Consider the following 19,045-nt stretch of genomic DNA (forward strand, 5'->3'; position numbering starts at 1 on the left):
GCTCGAGTACTGCAGAGGAGGCTATCGCTCAGCAGGGGCTCTATAACATTACAGCAATCTGTCTTGATTTTATTTTGTTCCGCCTGGCCTGAAATTTAAGTAATCCGCGACGCATATATGGGCGGGAACCAGTAAACGTGTTATAGCCCGCTCGAACGCTCTCCTTTTTCAGGAAATTCAGTTTCTTTGTTTGAAAACGAATAGCATCGCCACTGCTCCATATTCAAGCTGCTGTGAGTTGATGAGCGTGTAGAAGTGCCCAGTATATTAGTTGTGCCTAGCCAGGACAGCTAATATAGATTCCCACTTTAGTCTCCGATTAGCCTGCTTTACTTGGCTTATATGGTAGCCTGCAGCGATTGTGGCAGCTTGTAACAAGGCAGTGGACTCGAGCGCATTGGGAAGCCCAGCTTTCAAGTTCGCCCCGTTACTCAGGCCCGTAGCCAGGAATTTTTTTCGGAGGGGGGGGGGCACTTGCTGAAAACCCTGACATTTTGAGAAAATCACACATTTTTATTATTTATTTTTGGTAAAAACACCCACTTTACCAAAATTACGGGGGGGGGGGGGGGGGCAGGGCCTGCTTGATCTACATCACCAGGGAGATGATCAGCGTCCACAGTTTTCAGAACTAAGAAGGCTGCCTACCTGCAAAAGATTGTGTCTGTTCCTAATAATGTTTATTTATCTCTCTACCTCTTTTAGAGCACTACACGGGCCGATTTTTCCGGCCCGGCCCGGCCCGGCCCGGCCCGAAAACGCCATGCTTCGGCCCGCCCGAGCCCGGCCCGGTGTTCTTAAATGTGGCCCGTACCCGGCCCGGGCCCGAAAGGTTTGGGCCCGGCCCGGCCCGTTTCAGCTAGTTATGCCTTGAGCGTAAAGGATGCACTGTCCAAACTTCGGTTATTGTGAAGATACCTGCCGCACACAAGATAATTTCTAGAGATTGTTTTAGGAACTTCTTTCAGTGTCACGACTTTCACTGGTACTGTGTATACTTTCGGTTAATTACGCCCGTAAAACTCTTGCGGAATATTTGCAGGGCCATATAAAATATAATTGGAGTCATAGATGGCTGTTTCATGTACGCACGCAGTGCTAACCACACAGCCTTGTTTTTGCATTTCAAAGAACGACTACAAAATATAATACCTCCATAAAGTGAAAAAAAAAACATGGCAGACATTTTTCGTTTGAGTCTACATTAATTGCATACGAACTAGGGCTGTTGAGTAAATGTAGCAAGCCTCCTGCAAACTTCATACTCGAAATGTTTCCCTAGATACAAACGCGCACATCTTATATGTACTAATCTAGGCAGTTTACCGTTGCTTTCCTTACACGGTACCCGAGAACGTCTTTCACTCACTATAATGGTGGAAACTTATATTAGGCGTTTCTTGAAACTACGTGTAGCATACCGATGGAGCAAAATTGTAGACGTCTTGTACTGTGCAATTTCTGTGCACGCCAACGCACTCCAGGTGGTTTAAATTACCCGGAGCCCTCAACGATGGCGTCTCATATAGCCTGGGTCGCTTCGAGAAGTTAAACCCCAAAAAACAACAAAAAACAAAGCCAAACAACGTACACACGCAATTATACAGATACGTATGAGACCCGGGCCTAATACGGGCCTGGCTCAGGCCCGACCCGAGCCCGGCCCGGGCCCGATCAAACAATCCCATACCCGGCCCGGGCTTTCGGGCCGGCCCGGTCCCGTGCAGTGCTCTAACCTCTTTGTCAGCAACGATGAGTTCACAGAGAGTTGTACACCCGCAAAAACAGCTCAACATTGTTATACTACAACTGAAAGTATCTATTATGCACATATGAATCCATCTCGCCCGCTGCTATAAGCAGCCGCTGCAATGTGATTGGCGGGCAGCCTTATTAAATTACGTTCAGAAAGAGACACTGTCTGGCTATTCCAAAAAAAAAAAAAAATGAGTTGTTCAAAATAGTAATGTGCTGTTTACTGTGCACACTTCATTTTAACGCCGCGAGTTTTCGCAAACTTGTGACGTCGCGTAACAAGAAGGCGATTTATGGCACATTGAAAATTTTTGACGAATAGCGAAGGACCAATGACAAACAATACGCCGTACTGCAAATAGTTCATTATTATTATATTTTTACGCAGTCATGCATACGTGGTAATTACGCGGTGGATCACTTACGCGTCATTTCTTGCGTCGTTTTACGAGCAGCTGCTTGGAGCATGACCCAGAAAATATCGACTACTCATTAACAGCTAATGACCTATACGGAAGGAAACAATGCGGGTTAGTTTATCGTTATAATCGCCAACATTTTTTCAAGGAAAATTTGAGCTCACACAGCTTACGTAGGCTATTTACATAATTTTTGGAGGAACCGGAGGGGAGGAGTAAAGGGCCACTTCACTGCTTTTCCGTCCACCCCCCACCCAAGCTGAGAAAAGGAGCAGCGCAAGGAACGACACCTAGTATGAAAATTCGTAGTGATTGATAACCTTATAACTATACACAACCAGCTCAATGTGGTTTGCTTAAGTATTAATCGACTGAACTTGGTCTTCTTAAGAAAGACTTTATATTAAAGAGCTCTAAGAGTAAAGAAATTGGCACTCGGCTTATCCTGAAGACTTCTGCGAAGTACTTTGCTTTGTCAGCCACATGTTTTGTTTAATAAGTGAGAATTTAAGATACTAGAGTCAAAGCAGGTTCTTCATACTCATCGCATCTACAACGCCAAACTAAGACTGGGAAGTTTGCTGATGCAATGCTCAGATGATCAGGTTAAATTTGGGTGTACTTTTTAGACTTCACGGTAATATTTCCAAAATGTTATTAAACACTGCTGTGTTTTCGCCGTATACGACGGCCAAGCCTGCACAATCTGTTTGTGCAGATTCTTCCTTCACTTAAAACAAACAGTTTTGAAAAGCAAGTCATCTGATCAGCTCTATGAATATAAAAAAATCACCTCAAATCGTATATATATATATATATATATATATATATATATATATATATATATATATATATATATATATATATATATATATATATATATATATATATATATATATATATATGTTGGTACGCCACTGCCCTTGCCGCTCGCCCCGTGTAGCCTTCGCAAGCCAAATTCCTTCCCTACCCTCTTCGGCACGCGAGCGGGAGGATCACATGACACATACGCATGAACACGTCATGCGCAAACATTGCCACGAGCGAACCAGTTCGAGCCCCGAGACGTGAGCGGTGTTGTGGCGGCGTTCTTTGCGCTTCATCATGAGTTCGAGATCGCGGCCGATTTCGCGTCTTTTGACTGAGTTGTGAGTCGCAATGCGTTGTCTTCTGCGCTTTCTGTTGACACGTACTTACAACTGGGCTTCACGTGAGCTCACTTTCATTAATTACGATGAAAACTTACTACTAATGGTACATTCGACAGGTCGTTTTCGAGCGCTCCAGAGCGCTCTCGCGACGCGCGTCACGTTCGCCTGGTCGAAATCGAGCGCTCTGAATACGTTCGGCTGGTTCTTCACCACGCTCCTCTCAGAGCACTCTGTGGCGCTCTCACGTGTCAGTACGCTGCTTTGCAACCTCAAGGACGCACGCAACACGAAGCATGCCGAAGAAACGGTACGCGAAGGCTTTATCCATGTCATCGGTGCTTCTTTCTGTCATTCAAGCCGACGACGACGGTAGCAGCAGCAGCAGCGGCGGCTCCGGCGACATCCGTAGCGTTTGCGAAGATAAGTTTGATGAACTGTTTAGGTATCCCGAAAAGGATACCTAAAGTCATTAATTATGTTCGAAGCGCAGTCCGGACATATACCGCGAAGGAGGTAAGCAATGAAATGAAATAAGTACCTCAAAATAAACTACAAAAAAAGAAAACAAAAGTACAATGCTTTGTTTTTTTTCTTGTTATCAACACGTTAGCAGTTTCGCAAGGTCTTACGTCTCGAATTCCGTACTTCCGCTTTCGGTTTCTGGTTGCTCCAGCGGGACGCTGTTCGTTCGGCTCGGACAAGCTTTCTCCGTTTCCGATCTCGAGCTTCCCAGGTGTAGCGTGGAGGCGCCCAGGCGAATGTACCATAAGTTAGCATGCGTCTCAGGGGCTGGTATAACGCTCGCACGGTACTGTAAGGCGGCGCCCTTGTGGTCAGAGATTCTAATGCATGGGCCCTATGGGGAGCTTTTCCTCTAGAGCAGGGTGTGAGAAAAATTCTAGAGTCTGTGCTCTGCAAGTTATGCCGAATGCGCCCTCGCCGATCACTTGGCTTTCAGCCTATTGCCTGCTATTGCTGAGCACGAAAGCTGCGACATTTGTAGGACGCGAGACTAGCGGTGTGCCGCATGAACATCTAGTTAGACGCTGGATAAATGAGCCTAATGAGCGCTGTAACGCGGTACATAGCGGGGAGTTTTCATTTTCCCGGAGTGGGCGGGGGCCGCAATGGCTCTTCCACATTTCTCTCTCGCTCTCTCTCTCTCCGCACATACACGTATATTATATATATATATATATATATATATATATATATATATATATATATATTTCTTTTTCGAAAGAATATTCCTGGTTATCACTTAAAATATATAAGAGAAAGTCACAGTGAAAAACATAACATTTATTCTGATCTTTCGGTCGGGGACCGGCCTTTATAAGCTCAGAATAAATGTTGTTTTTCACTGTGACTTTCTCTTTTATATATATATATATATATATATATATATATACAGGGTGTTTCAAGAAATGTGTCCAACCTCCTCAAAAAATCAGGAAAACGCGATATTTGCTCGGGGCTTTCAGCATTGCTTTTTCTGTAGCGGCAGGAATTTTAAGGTAGTTAAGGACATAATTTAGGACAGTAATTAAGAAAGTTACATTAATTAACTTTTTAATTAGTGTAGTTAGGTGATTGTGTCAAATGGGAGAATTGAAGTTCTTCATGCGAGGAACAAATCCGAGCTTTGATAGTTCGAAAAAGCGTCCTCTAGTAATTGTTGTGGCGTAATGAAGTTCAACGAAATGCAACGGCTTTCAACAGCGAAAGCCATCGAATTCGGTTGAATTTCATTACTTCATAATTATTACTCGAGGCCGCTTTTTCGAAATCTCAATGTTGGGATAGGTTACTGGCACGAAGAACTTCAATTCCCATATTTGACACAGTTACCTAACTCTACTAATTAAAAAGTTAATTAATTTAAATTTCTTAATTACTATCTCAAGTCATGTTTCTAAGTATCTTAAGATGCCTAGCACTACAGAAAAAATCATTCATTCATTTTGGACGTCTCAGAAGAATGTAGCAGTTGCGTTTTTCCATGTTTCTGTTTAGGTTTCGCCATTGAATTTGGTTGAATTTCATTACTTCGTAATTATTACTAGATGCCACTTTTTCGAAATCTCAAAGTTGGGTTGGGTCTCTGGCAAAGAACTTCAATTCTCCTATTTGACGCAACCACCTAACTCAGCTAATTAAAAAGGTAATGAATTTAACTTTTTTAATTACAGTCCCAAATAATTTCTTTAACCATCTTAAAATCCCGGCCACTACAGAAAAACCAATTCTGAAGGCAGCAATCAACTATCGCATGTTCCTGATTTTTTTAGAAGGTTGGACACATTTCTTGAAACACCCTGTATATATATATATATATATATATATATATATATATATATATATATATATCGTCTCTGACAATGCGTCGGATCAGCCGATTTTTTTTATTGACATGATTTAATTGCTTTGTTGAAACATGTACCAGGCAGGAGAGAATGGGCTAATGCTGGCACAGGAAGCTTTAATTATGCCAGTGCATATACAATTTAAGATGGCCAAAAATTATTATCAGGTGGTAGAAAATGCCATTTGCTACCACTAGACCTAGTGCGAAGCTGGGTTACGAATTTTTCCGCCGAAGGTTGTTTTCTGGACGAGTATTTGAGTTGCTTTTAGGTCACCGAAGTGGTAGTAAAACCCTTTGCTGATAAATAAAAAATGCGTACCATCTTTTCTCGGCAACTTTTATGGGCAGGCATGTCGAAGTGTACCTATTTCTAGACAAACAGGAAATTGCCCCTTTTCTATTGGAGAGCAAGTCTGCGCGAAAACATTCCCTGACTGATTGTGTCGAGAATGCTTTGTATTCTCAGTAGCATTTTTAAATGGCGAAGCATTTCTTAGCGAACCCTGGGCACTTTTAGCGTTTCTATCTATCTATCTATCTATCTATCTATCTATCTATCTATCTATCTATCTATCTGGCCGATACGTCTGGGTGCTCTCGTGATCGCCTCCTTAACTTGGTGTAGACGAAAATTGGCACAGGAGCGTAAGAGGATTAACGAATATGACTGTCTGGTCATGACATGAATAAAGTGAAATCCTGTCGCGTACGTCGTCAATCCCTTTCCTCCGGACACGTGTGGCACATACCCGTTTACCATGGGCCACGGTGTACGGGTATGCGCCACAGGTGACTGACAGTTTATATCTATCCACGAACGACGAGAACAGACTTTGGTAATGTAAATTCGAGAGCGTTACAAAAAACCGACATCGACAGCGTTGACCCGACGAATGCAAAGAATGAAAATTAGGATCCGAGCAGGAAGCGAACCCAAGCATTCTGCGTGTCAGTTAGGTATTCTACCGCAGAGCCACGCCAGGTCTAGAAACTGCTTGGTAAATACACTTTATGCAAGCGTAATGTCGGTGCAACGTCAATTGTGGTTGTGGGGCTGGCTATCTACTTTTATAACAAAGCAATAAACACTATGTAATCCTACGATACAGGCGTCATGTCAGGTCTGTGGTTCCAGTGCTGGCTCCGCTTTTATGGCAGTCTAATAAATATTACATTTGTATTCCTATGATTCATCGAGCTATATTCAAGTGTTGCTCGACCCCGGAGGAATACGCTAACGAAATTGTTACGTATGATATTCGCATCATCGCACCGTAAAGTGCACTTCGTTTCGATAATACTGACGTATGTGCTCCAACGTGAGCGCTGACGTTACGCCAGACCGTTCGAAGTGCCTGGCCCACGATGTGCACGCAACTCTACACCTACAAAAACACGTCGATCCACCTCGTAACGCTTGGCGGAAAGCCAAAAAGTGCAGCATAGAACTACTCGCTGACTGCTTCGCATGAAACAGATTCCCACAAGGCGTGGGATCTGCCGAATTTTTGTTTTCTGAAAACCAATCGCTACGCGATTCAAGACTAAACATATTCTGCACGTACAAATCCGTTTGAGGGGCATTTTCAAGTGAATGTTTCGCTCGTCACTGGTCCATGATGCGAATTTTATAGGCCTGAAATGAAAAAGACGCGGGCATGAACAGCCCCCTGAGACATAGCTGCCAGACAGGACGGCCAACAGTTCGTTGTCAGGGACGGGGACCTAAGCCAAGATCTTGACAAATTTCTCGGGCCGGCGCCAGGGGGGGGAAGCTCCCCCCCCCCTGAAAACGTCCGAGGGGGGGGGTGGAGCCCCACAGCCACCCCGTACACTCCGCCTATGCCGTTGTAAGGCATAGGCGGAGTGTACGTTGTCTGTCTATCTAGTTGTCTGCACGATGGGCAAAGCGCGAGAACACGAACGCGCATGCGAAACGGAGGTAGATTAGTCTCGCATCTCGCTGCGATTCGCAGTAAAAATTAAAAAAAAAGTGCCCTCACCTCCCCGAAGGGAATCGTGAGGAAATGCGAATGCATTTCTTGCGCCGAGAGAGGGTACCGTTGCCGTCAGACGTTCGCCTTCACCGACTTCTGCCATCGCCTTGAGAGGCGCTCAGCCAGCGAACGGTCGAGAGTGAGGCGCGAGCGGACGGGAGAGTGGGGCGCAGGGAGGAGAGAGAGCGAACGGCGAGAGAAGAAGCGGCAAAGCACTGCACCTACCCTCTCCTACACTCTCTCGCACCACATGCTCTGGTTTGGTTGCTAGGGGCGAGGATAAGCGCGCGCGCCCGCAGCTGTTGCTATGGGAGAGGGCGCCGCGGACAACGCCGGACATAGCCCGACTAAGAAATGCATTCGCATTTAAAAGAAAACGCACACATTCCGTTTGTGTGTTTTATTATTATTACTCTCAAGTTTTATTCATGTATTCAAGCAACAAATTACACAAACTACACATCGCAGTGTGCTACTGTTGGCGATGTCAGAGCACAGTCGTCTACGTGGAGGACGGACGTCACAGCACTACCGGGGCCATTCCATCGTGTACGTCATTCCCTCATTCTCTGGGCGCGCGGCCGCGGGAAGGGCAAGCAGCGTTCGATCAGCTTCAAATTTGACCCATTTCCGCGGCGCGGAGCGTTGCAAATTTTGGCAGACGCGATCGTGAACGCCCAGTGTATGCATTGCTCGTCAGCTCAAAATTGTCGAACCTGGTGAGGGGCCCTCTGTGCCTAACAGAAAAATGTGTATAAAATCTATTTTTGTGTGTTGAGCTTTGAAACCGCGCTTGCGCTATCACAGAGGTTCTATCTAGTTGTCCTATTTATTAATTCCGAAATTTTTGTGTTTCACTACCAGCTACGTATTTTCAAAAACTGCAAAAATCTTCAAAGTTCGTGATTTTTGCTGAGCTATATCGAACTCTCCCTAATCAATCTTAATAATAGTATGATTTTCAGGAAAGTGTATTTTAGTACAAAAATGTTTAGTGGTGAAATGGACTTCATATCTTCCCCCCAAAAATTGTGAAATTGACAAAATATGCGATTTGACGCATGTTTGACCGTGCTTTTCGTGCTGATGCGGTCCAAGTAAAAATTCTCGTCTTGCGGCGTTTGATAGAAGATTTCATCGCTAAGTAATGAAGAAAGTCTAATCAAATAATTTTTTTGTTTTAAAGGGACACTAAAGAGCAAAACAATTTTTCTCATATTAGTAAAGTACTCTTTCACAATCCCAAAAACACCACGTTTGCTGCGAGAAGACGTTTAATAAGCGAGAAAACGCTCAAAAAGCAAAATGTGGGTGGCGACGCCACCTTGAAGTTTCCGCACCATTTGCCGTGACGTAACATGTTTTGACGCCGCCTACTAGGGATACGTAGTTCCTAATCGGTAAAAATAAGTACATTGTCCTCTGAGGGGGCCATAGACTTAACAAGTTAGGGATAATTTTGTTGAGCCAATGGCGCTGAAATACACTAATACGATAAATACACTTTGAAATCCGTGACGTCACGCGGGGAGGTTTCGGCGCGAAATTTAAAAATGAAACTTTGAACTTATTTTTATCCTCTATTAATAAACCTGTGATGGCGAAATTAACGACATTAAAGTTCTCAGAGCACAATTTATCGATCTAAAGCGATTCATTTTTTCTCTTTAGTGTCCCTTTAAAGGACCCCTGACACCGAATTTGGAAACTCGAGATGCTTGTGTTGTTTGATAGTCCTGCATGCGGGGGCACTTCTGACCGATTATGAGTGACGAGCGTTGCCTTTAAGATATTTTAATTTGGTTTTAAAGTAAGCCTGAGTGCTCATCTGAATTTTGAACTCCTATCAACATAACCACTAGTATGACGTAGACGTAGGCCCCTTGTGACGTTGCAGAGGTAAAGCAAGTGTTCTCGACGTCACAGACAGAAATATGCGCGGTGCATGCACTGTGGTATATTTCGAAGCATGTTTGCTTTCCCACCTTCTCCTTCTTCGGTACGTGTCGGCAGGCAGCGTGAGCTCTCCGTGTGTGTGTTCTCCAACTGGCAGTTCAACAAGCGCGTGGCTGACGTCACCCAGTACTGAGCGCACGTCATCACGTGTGCCCCGAGGCGCGACCGCCGCGGCGCGGCGCTAGTTTCTTATCCTCTTTCGGCGCGCGTTTTGAACCTACACTAAAAATGACCACAATTAACGCTGCTAGGATTATTTAGACATCACGTTGGAGGATTTACGGTGTCATTCCGTGATTACAAGACATAGACCTACTTATTACAACATAAATGTCACAAACAAGAAATCGGCTGTCAGGGGCCCTTTAAGGAAGAAAATCACTTTTGAATTTGGCGCTCCGAACCCGAACGCACCCTGCATTTCTTTTTGTTGCCACTTCACCGCAAAGCACGTAGTCACTGGTCGCCCTTGCAGCTGACACTCGTCACAGGCGGCGGCAAGATACGAGATGTATGTCGGTGGCTCGTGAGTGCTCGAAAGTCTTGTCGCGTTGATGTCAGGTCTACGAGTAACGGATTCGCGTTACAATGTGAGCTTGCTTGGCGGGCCCAATAGGAAGTATGGACGCCCGAGAGCAGCTTATGGTATCGTTGGCACATTGTGCTACAGGGCCGTCTAGACAACACGTATACCCAGAAAAAAAAAAAGTGTATATAATGTGTATTATTTCTTCCAGTATGTGTATTCTAGTTGTGCAGACAGCTCTGCAACACTATGTGCCAACGATACCATAAGCTGCTCTCGGACGCCACGATCCCGTCTAGAGGGTCCGGGGAGCCAGCGGCAACAGAAACGTGAGCCGCGAGTCTAATCGACGCTACCGGGCTAAAATGACTGACGAAGATCGGGCCAACGACTGTAAGCTAAAGCCCCCAGATGTTGGAAAGTAGCGGCGCTGTTTTATCCGCGCCGCCGCACCAGCCGCACCCTCGTCGCGCCGTCAACCTCCTCTTTTTTCACCCTCTCTTTCGTGGAGCCGGCGCATCCGCAACGCCGAGTGGCTGCGACGCGCGATACCTCCCAGTCAGGTGACCCTGACGTCACGAAAAGCGCGCGCAAGGAAACTTCGCGCGCTTTTGCGCGCTTTTAATTGCTCGCGCACGCCATGAACCCTCCAGGCGTGTGTGCGGGTGCATGCGTCTTCGTTTGTGTGCATGTGTGCGCTTGCGTGTGTAGGTGCGTGTGCGCACGTGTTTTTGCGTGTGTGCGAGTGCATGTGCGCCCCTGCGTGTGCGTAGGTTTGTGTATGTGTGCGCTTGTGTATGTGTTTTCGCGCCTGTGCGTGCGTGCGCGCACGTATGTGTGTGCATGTCTGTATTGGCGCGTGCGTACGTGCGTGTGCGCTTGCGTATATTCGCGCCTGTGTATGTGCGCGCGTGTCTACCACGACTGTACCCGCGTGTGGATGTATGTGGGTGCGTGTATCGCGTGTGCATGTATGCACGGGCGTGCCTGTATCGCGAGCGTATGTATGTATTTGCGTGCGTGTCTGTATCGCGTGTGCATGTATAGGCGTGCGTGTCTATCACTTGTATATGCGCGTGCGTGTCTGTATCGTGCGTGTATGCTCGTATGTGCGTGCGTGTCTGTATCGCGTGTGTATATGCGCATGTGTGTGTATCGTGTGCGTGCGTGCGTGCCTGTATTGCGTGTGTACGCGCATGTGTATATGTTCGTGCGTACGTGTCTGACAGCGGCATTGGCACTAAAAGGCTTCCGGCCCACTCATTTCGAGCAATTCAAGTAAACCACCTCATTTCTTCTTGGCTACCTTCTTTGAGCTCATCAAGACAAGAATTAGGAGCGAAATTCTCGACCATACTTTATGCTGCATACTTTACGTGCGCTTAATACAACTCCGCGTTATGGACAGCCGAAGCGGCGACGGAGAAGTAAACCGCTCTGTCGCCAGTTGGTATACTCTTTCTTTTTTCGAAACGCATTCGCTTGTATTTATCGAAGAGTCTTAAAAGATATATATTTGTCAGTATGTCCTATCGGAAGCCCACTTTCGTCACGACGGTTTTTAAGCGACAGATTATCATTTAATGTTTCAAAGGGCCGAATAAACAAGCGCGCGCAGTGAATCTAATGCGGCTGCGGCGAGCCAGTGAAGGGTTCAGCGTGCTGTGTGCACCGCGCCGGCCAGGGGCGAAATCCAAGAATTGAGGAAGAAAACGCGGGCGCGGAGGAGAGTGTCGCTACTTTCAAAATTCAGGGGTTTTACTGTAAGCGCCTAAGCACTGCCCTCTAGGATCCTCAGTATTCTTGAAAAATGAGGTAGCAGTGTACAACCGATCGTACATTCAGCCACAATGCCGACGTGTTTAGCGTCTTTATGTAAACGATGCTGTGAATAAAAAGTTCAATTTGGATACAATGATTGCAGTAGTGAAAAAAAAAAAAGCTTCAGTAAGGCTGCGCTAAGCGTAATTGTCTTTATTTACATGAGACGAGCTCACTGAGCACATTTTCTCACCGGAAAGGAGACAATGGAGAAACACAAAGCACGTCCCATGATCTGAGCATTGATGTTGAAGAGTTACAGCTCTCATCTTGTGGAATGGGCTCGACGACATGTGGAAGATGGGCAAAATACTGTAGGTGTATTACAGAAGAGATAGTAAGATCAGAACCAGGTATGGGGAAGTCTCCGGCGACCGCTGTATACAATACAGCTCATTTACTCTCTTGAAATCTCTTTTTAGGCCTATCACTTCTGGAGCTGGTGCTCTTTTTTTTCTTTCTTTTCTTTGAGACCGCATAATTCGCACTTTGAGCGAACGCAAGGCGAGAGTGGGAAGAAGAAAAAGAAAGAATTAAAGGAAATAAACAATTATAGTTTCCAGCTAATACTTGAAAATTCCATAGAGCAGTCAGACTATCAGATGTGATGTTTGACAGATGCAACAACAGGTTGTAATTAATAATGAAAATAAGCCAGTATACATTAGCATGGTAGTCTTTTTGTTTCCTGTATGTAATCAACCACTGCAGAGAGGACCTCCCTGTGGCTATAACCTAATGTAATGCCACCAAATGATAAAATTTGCACAACACTGATTTGTAATCCTAACTTTCGAAGGGGAGTGACGAGGCATCTTTTCCTCTGATTAGGATACCGGTGACAGAATAAAAAGAAATGCTCTATTGTCTCTATTTCACCGCAAAACTGACATAACGGTGACGCGCTGAGGCCCAGCTTCATGCAAGTAATAATTCAACTTCGGAATTCTGCAGCGTAGTCTGATGAAAGTAACTTCTAATTGCCGTGATACACACCACGGCTTATTCCAGCAAAATCTTGTATGTGTGAAGTCGCTGAATTGATCCAATGAAAATTTGCCAATTTCATTATGCCAGACACGCATTTTGAAATCTTATTGCTGTCGCGTAAGCAGTATCAGGTATAATTGGTGTAATGGGTCCGCTTCGAGATATTGTGGCTAATAAGTCCGCCATCTCATTTAAATATAATCCGCGGTGGCCTGGTACCCATAACAGCTGAATTTTTTGCAAGTTTGCCGGTATTAAATGATGAAACATATTAATGAGCGTCAAGTTTGTCGCCGAAGAGAGCACCGAACATACTGAAAGAGCATCTGTAATTATAACTGCTTCCGATTCGCTTGAAGGAAGTTTTCATAGAGCCAGAACAATAGCAAATAATTCGATCTGCAATGAAGATAGGTGTGCAATCTGGAAGTCGAACAGGAAAAGATCAGTCAAGAGAAGTAGAGAAGATGCCTACCTCAGCCTTTTCGTTTGATACAGATGCATCAGTCGCAATTATATTGTTGTCAGGTGCGCAATTTAATCGTGCAACTGATCATTTAAATACCGTAATGGCATTTGTTTTGCATTCAGAGGAGAGAGAGAGAGCAACTTTATTAAAAAAAAAAAAAAAAAAGGTCCGGCGAGTTCTTCGGGGATTTGGGCTAATATCCCCACCTAGGCGTCGGCCACGAGCCCTTGAGCTCTGGCGGCTGCCTCGGCCCGCTGGACGGCCCAGAGTTGGTCCTCGAGGGCGAAGCTGAGCATTGCAGCCGCCCAGTTCTTGGCCCATCCCCCTTTGTGGGTGAGCGCCATCAGCAAGAGGTCATCATCATTTCCAGCTGGCGCAGGCCAAGTTGTTAAGCGTTAAGCTATCGCATGTTACCACAGCGTAATACACGTGCAGATGTGCTTGGCTGTGTCACCGCTGTTTTTCGAGACCATGAAACTGTAGTGGACGACATGTTGAAGCGCGGCTTTATGGCATACACTGAACAGTGTGTAAACAGCACTGTGCGACTCTTGCCACACTACACTCACTGGATCCTTTACGTTATACAGCACGAGAGACTCTCCACAAAAAGTGTCGGGAAAGGACGTGAGTTCTCACTGCATCTACGCTATGTCCAGGCGTGAGAAGGTAATACCTAATCGACGTGTCCAATTCCTTACAACCTTAACTACGGTGGTCAAAACAAAATATACGGCACGTATACGGCAGCGCATCCATTGCACACATTTGGACCACCACCGGTGACGTTTTGCTGCTTATGATTTGTTACTCTGCCCTTTGAGAGATAACTCTGTCAGAGTGGGGAGCCAGTTCACAGGCTCCTGACTACAGCGGGGATAGAGCAACATGATAGCTGGGAAGAGTCCCACCTCTAGTTTTGCAACCTTCTTTGTACTATGCGTTCACAGGATTTCCCCGTGCATGATGTGAGCGATATAGGTCTCGGTGCAGAAAATCCATCCTAAACTGTGCCAGGTCTGTTTATGGTGTGGCAGCAGGCTTCCACATCTCATGACGGTGTGAAACCAGTAGGTTTAGATAAATTTCTAAACCACAGCACAAACTTCAAAAAGGAGAAGTGGGAGGCACATCTCGTCATCTCGGACCCGGGGACGCCATTCGTGCTCCTGGATCACGTCCACCGGGTGGAGGAAGTCACTGGAGCCTCGGACCTAAATTAATGTGCCTTCTTTTGCGGGGAACCGGAGACGCTCTAGCAACCGCTGCCGGCTTGCCCCACACGCATTCAGCAGCAGCAGCAGTAGTAGTAGTTGTGTAGCAGTAGTACTGATAGAAAACTTATAGAATACCTTATCACGAGTGATGCAAAAAAGTCATCATCACGTGATGACTTCACCATGTGACGTCACAGATGTCATGTGATGTCATCACTACATCACATGACATTGTCCTTGGTCAAAGTGGGCCGATCACGGAGACAGCACAAAACCAGGCGAGGTGCAGAAAGCTTGCAATGCCTCCACTCCTAAAATGACTCGAAGGCGAAAGTCGTCTTAGGCAAATGCATAGGGACCCTGTGAGATTTTTGTTTGTTTTGCTTGTGAAGTGCCATTTGCTGCAGCTACCCAGCTGGCCTGATCAATCAGAACCTTCACATACCACACCCTGGACCTCCAGTCGGGAAAACAGCAAGACCACCAGCATGAGCACACAAAAATGGGACAACAGAATGAGAGCACACACAGTACTCTCATTATGTTGCCTGACCTGTTCTTGCCCACTGTTTTCATGCTCAGATTGTACCAACTGGCCTGTCGACAACCAGGAAGACCACCCTGGTCCTGCGCTGACACCATGGAGTGGCCCTTCCTGGACTTAAGGCTCGCTTTGCCAGTGCAAGGAATCCATCCTTTCCCTGTGGCAAGCCCTGAAGCTGCCACACTACTCGAGGTGAACACCCTTTGGGCCAGTGGAATGAATGCAGCTGGTGGGGTAACACCTAAGATTTATCAGATCACCATCCACCAAAACACCCCTAAGGCTCCTAAAAGGTTGAGACCTTCCATTTCATATTTGGCACAGTTCAGTGCTTTTAACTGACACTTTCTCCTCACCTGAAGTTAGTGAAGTGATGAACATGCACTGCTACTATATTCTTTAGAGTGCTCAGCACAGTGAAGTGTATATACTGTATACTCAGTAACATTTATTGTTTACAATGAAAGCAACCCTGTGCTTCAGTGAACATTGTGAGAACTTCAGCACAAAGTACCAACTCAATGAATATTTTACCAACATACTGGACTGTGTCCACAGACGCTGCTTATACAGGGCATAAATGTATCTACATTAATACAGGCATGATACTAGAAAAGTCTGAAGACGGGTTTCATCGTCACAAAGCACAGCTCTACTGTTTTGAGACAAAATCCTTGAGCTTTTCCAGCAGGCCAATGTAAAGACTATGTTCGTAAACAGTGCAGAAGTTCACAAGATTGTAGCCAAACTCGCTGGAGATTCCACGTTCCTCAAGCATGTTCATCAGCAGGTCATACAGATACTGAAATAAAGAACAGAGATAGGGAATGCTTACAGGGTTCATAGCAACTGTGAAGAAAAAAATTCGAGGGTTTTCAAAGACCTAGAACACTTTTTTTTAGAATGTAGAAAAAAAGACAACATCTTTTACAGCACGAAAGCACATTTACTGTACACAAGCAAAATCAGGCACATTTTTCACAATCAATAGATTATCTAACTAAAAAAGTTTTCACAGCTTCTTTCTCAGCTCAGTTTCTTGCTTATTGCAGCTTTTATTGTATTTCATTTTTTTTTTCAAGTTTCAATATCCTTCTGCTGGTTTACCCAAACTGATTCACCTCATAATCTAGACATATTTCATGCGCGCACACACACACACATGCAAAGAGGCCCATTTTCGAAGAGAGGATTCAAGATTAACTTCCTGAAGCTATCGCTCCAACTGTGCCTCAATGGAGGGAAAGGTGCAATGAAGGCATACCCTTCAGGGAGCTAGCATGCTCTTTTTAGCAGACACTGTCCTCTTTGACCAACATACATGCCTCTGCATGACAAAGAGACGAAGTACGCAACACCGCTGGCACGGTCAATGAATCCTGTACAGTGCTTCATAGAGCTGCCTGCCCTTCTTGCACCCTTTTGTCAATGCCTGCGCACACACTTTTGAGGTTTTTGCAGCCGCGAAAGACGATATTCATGTCATAATGACCGGCTATCTTTTTCAAACAATGAGAGACAGAACGCAGATGGGGGATAATGGCGACCTTTTTTCACCTATCTGAGGGCATACCCGCTGTACCAAGCCCCTCTTTTTGTTCAGACTTCAAGCAGTGCAACAATCGTTGTCAAGTAGAGGCAAGGACCATGCAGGGGAAACCAGACACTTCCAACCTGTCAACCTGATGTAAAGAACTTTCACATACAACATGAGCACAAGACTTTTTTAGGGCTGAGCAAAGACACGACATAGCCAATCCATTCTGAAAAATCTTTGAATGGGCCGATGATAACTTATCAGTGACTTCACAGATCGGGTTGACTAGTACTATACCTGGCGACAACTTTCAGTGGCAGCACAGCCAAAGCTATGGAACTGAAGCACACACTTTTTTAATATGCTGCTGCATGTAGTCGGGGATAGAGCACTGCACGGGCCGATTTTTCCGGCCCAGGCCCGGCCCGGCCCAAAAACGCCATGCTCCGGCCCGTCCGAGCCCGGCCCGGTGTTCTTAAATGTGGCCCGTACCCGGCCCCGGCCTGAAAGGTTCGGGCCCGGCCCGGCCCGACCCGACCCGTTTCAGCTAGTTATGCCTTGAGCATAAAGGAGGCACTGTCTAACCTTCGGTTATTGTAAAGATACCTGCCACACACAAGATATTTTCTAGAGATTGTTTTGGGAACTTCTTTCAGTGTCACGACTTTCACTGGTACTGTGTGTACTTTCGGTTAATTACGCCCGTAACACTCTCGCGAAATGATTGCAGGGCAATATAAAATATAATTGGAGTCATAGCTGGCTGTTTCATGTACACACGCAGTGCTAACCACGCAATCTTATTTTTGCATTTCAAAGAACGACTACAAAATATACCTCCATAAACTGAAAAAAAAAAAACACATGGCAGACATTTTTAGTTTAAGTTTTACATCAATTGCATACGAGCTAGGGCTGTTGAGTAAAAGTAGCAAGTCTGCAAACTTCATCTATTGCACAATGCAATGAAAAAAAAAAACGTGCTCTAGCTGCTTCTGGTAGGAATACACCAGGCTGGGCAGCGTTACATAAATTAAAGCTGTCGTGTTGACTCCTCGGCAGGCAACTGCACCCAACGTACGCAACGTTTTCGTGTTCAAAACAAGAACGTTCTTTGTCCCACCCTTCTTGCCCGAGTCACCGCCACCGCAGTGCCATAGATCTGTCAAAGCGAGGCACACCCGTTAGAGAGCGAGCCACCGTCCTCGCTGTTCACTGAAGATGGCTGTCTCGTCGTCTTCGTGTGACTGCCTTCGATCTTTGAAAATGTTACGCCTTAAAGCGAGACCGGACTAAGGGCTTCCAAAACAACTGTCTATTAGAGCGCCGAAGTGAACCAGCCGGCGGCCTCTTTAGCGATCCCCGTCGACGTGACGTGTCGGGTGTCCGGAGCGTGATTATACAGATACGTATGAGACCCGGGCCTAATACGGGCCTGGCTCAGGCCCGAGCCCGACCCGGGCCCGAACATCACGGGCCCGAGCCCGGCCCGGGCCCGATCCAACAATCCCTTACCTGGCCCGGCCCGCGGGCCGGGCCCGGGCTTTCGGGCCGGCTCGGGCCCGTGCAATGCTCTAGTCGGGGAACACAAACTTTTGTAGACTACGTAGCATAAAAGAAGGCGTAAGAAGAAAAGAAATAGGTATTACGTTCAAGATTTTCTGCGTTGTAAGAAACCTTATCCCATAAAGAATTTTCGTTTTTTGCTGTTTCTAGTTTTTTTTTTTTGGTGACGGTTTCGTGTTTTCCTATGCCTGTAAACAATCGCCTGCAAACGGACTACATGGCGAAGTAACACATGTGCAGAAGCTTCGCCCACGTAGCTTTGGCTGTGCTGTGACAGAAAGTTGTCGCCAGGTATAGCAAACATGGTTCCTTTGGGACCATAGTGAAAGATCAAGGAATTGCAAGATATTGTTCCTCGGGACTTGTGACGTAAAGGTCAAACCTCTGCCCCTTTGCTTGAACACCTTCAAAACCTACTGTAAAATCCTGAGCAAGCACCCCTACCCAAGCAAGCGGCCACCTATTTCTTATGGAGAAATATGTGCCAATGACCAAGCAAGTGCCCCCCCCCCCCCCCCGCCCTCCTGCCATTTTCACTGCTTCATTCAGTGTTTTTATTTGCTTGACCAGGGCTAATAATGACAATACATGCCTATTGAATAATGCATTTCACTGGAAGCACGCGCGGCTCTTCCGCCGCCATATTGAATTTTGATGCATGACCAAGCAAGGGCCCCCCTTCAATTCTTTTCGGATTATCTTTCATCGTAAGGGGGGCGGCGCTGGCTC

General features: G+C 45.9%; 1 protein-coding gene across 1 annotated transcript in view; it reads right to left on the bottom strand.

The window, feature by feature from the left end:
• Window positions 1-15,659: 15,659 nt before the first annotated feature.
• LOC119389338 (conserved regulator of innate immunity protein 3) overlaps window positions 15,660-19,045 on the bottom strand; it is a 34,598-nt gene continuing 31,212 nt past the window's right edge. Inside the window, exon 6 of the mRNA XM_037656550.2 lies at window positions 15,660-16,015. Coding sequence (XP_037512478.1) covers window positions 15,866-16,015 — 150 coding nt within the window. The 3' untranslated portion in view covers window positions 15,660-15,865. The remainder of the gene's footprint in view (window positions 16,016-19,045) is intronic.

This window comes from Rhipicephalus sanguineus, chromosome 4 (genome assembly GCF_013339695.2).
Source record: "Rhipicephalus sanguineus isolate Rsan-2018 chromosome 4, BIME_Rsan_1.4, whole genome shotgun sequence".
Classification (NCBI taxonomy): Eukaryota; Metazoa; Arthropoda; class Arachnida; order Ixodida; family Ixodidae; genus Rhipicephalus; species Rhipicephalus sanguineus.